Source organism: Cladosporium halotolerans (genome assembly GCF_011745625.1).
Source record: "Cladosporium halotolerans strain TM138-S3 chromosome Unknown Sca157, whole genome shotgun sequence".
Taxonomy (NCBI): Eukaryota; Fungi; Ascomycota; class Dothideomycetes; order Cladosporiales; family Cladosporiaceae; genus Cladosporium; species Cladosporium halotolerans.
The window spans coordinates 8,444-9,316 of record NW_027191607.1 but is presented as its reverse complement, the minus strand read 5'-3'; the positions used below and the strand labels follow the sequence as shown (position 1 = coordinate 9,316).

At 55.3% G+C, this 873-nt stretch overlaps 1 protein-coding gene across 1 annotated transcript; it reads left to right on the top strand.

Annotated features, from left to right (window-relative positions):
* Window positions 1-110: 110 nt before the first annotated feature.
* WHR41_09638 (uncharacterized protein) lies at window positions 111-671 on the top strand (the record flags this gene model as incomplete). The annotated part of the gene is made up of 1 exon (XM_069378240.1): window positions 111-671. The coding sequence occupies one exon, from the start codon at window positions 111-113 to the stop codon at window positions 669-671; it is 561 nt and encodes a 186-aa protein (XP_069224902.1).
* Window positions 672-873: the final 202 nt, after the last annotated feature.

Genomic DNA, 873 nt, shown 5'->3' with positions numbered 1-873 from the left:
CTGAATCTGATTATTCAGGTCCGAGCTCAATCAGGGACCTGATTGATTGATTACCTGATTGATTATCTGATTGAGAAAATCAAGATTCAAGATCTATGAAGATCACAAACATGCAATCATACGCCAGCGAGATTGGCGGCGCGGTATTTTACAGCGACGTGGGAGAGATCGAGCGGAAACGTGAGATCGTAAGAATGTTGACCACAGGCCAAGAGCGGTTGTTTTGGTCGACGAGCGCGTTGGGGGAAGGTATCGACGCCAGCACCATCCGAGTTGTCATCCACGTCGGCGGCATCGACAAGTTGGACGATTTCGGACAGCAAAGTGGCCGAGCCGGGCGCGACGGCGTCACCGCGAGCGAGAGCATCGTGTTGCAGGCGGAGAAGAAGAATCAGCAAGGGCAATCATACAGGGTCAGGACGGGGCAGGAAGAGCCCGAGATGATCGAATATTTGGAGGGCAGGCGTTGTCGAAGGGCGGTGTTAGACGCCGATATGGATGGCGATGTCACGCGGACCAATTGCCGTGCAGGCGAGCAGTTTTGCGACGTGTGTCGAGGGCAGGGCCGGAAGCGGATTCGTGCCCACGTCAGCCAGGGAGAAGTTCAGAGCAAGAGGACACGGTTGCAGCCGATGTGCAGCAGCACCACCAACCTACTGAACATTCCGTGAGCTCCCCGAGCGGTCTTTAACCCAAATGAAAGCAGGAAAAGAAACACAGGTCCATTCAACATTTCACGCTCACCCCAGCGAACCGAGGTCTGGATAAAATTTCACTCGGCACAGCTTGCAATGCAGGCTTCCGACAGCATCTCCCATCCCGCGCCTTTTCGTTTCCAGAGCCCCGCGCCTCCGAGCTCGATCGCGCGGTTTG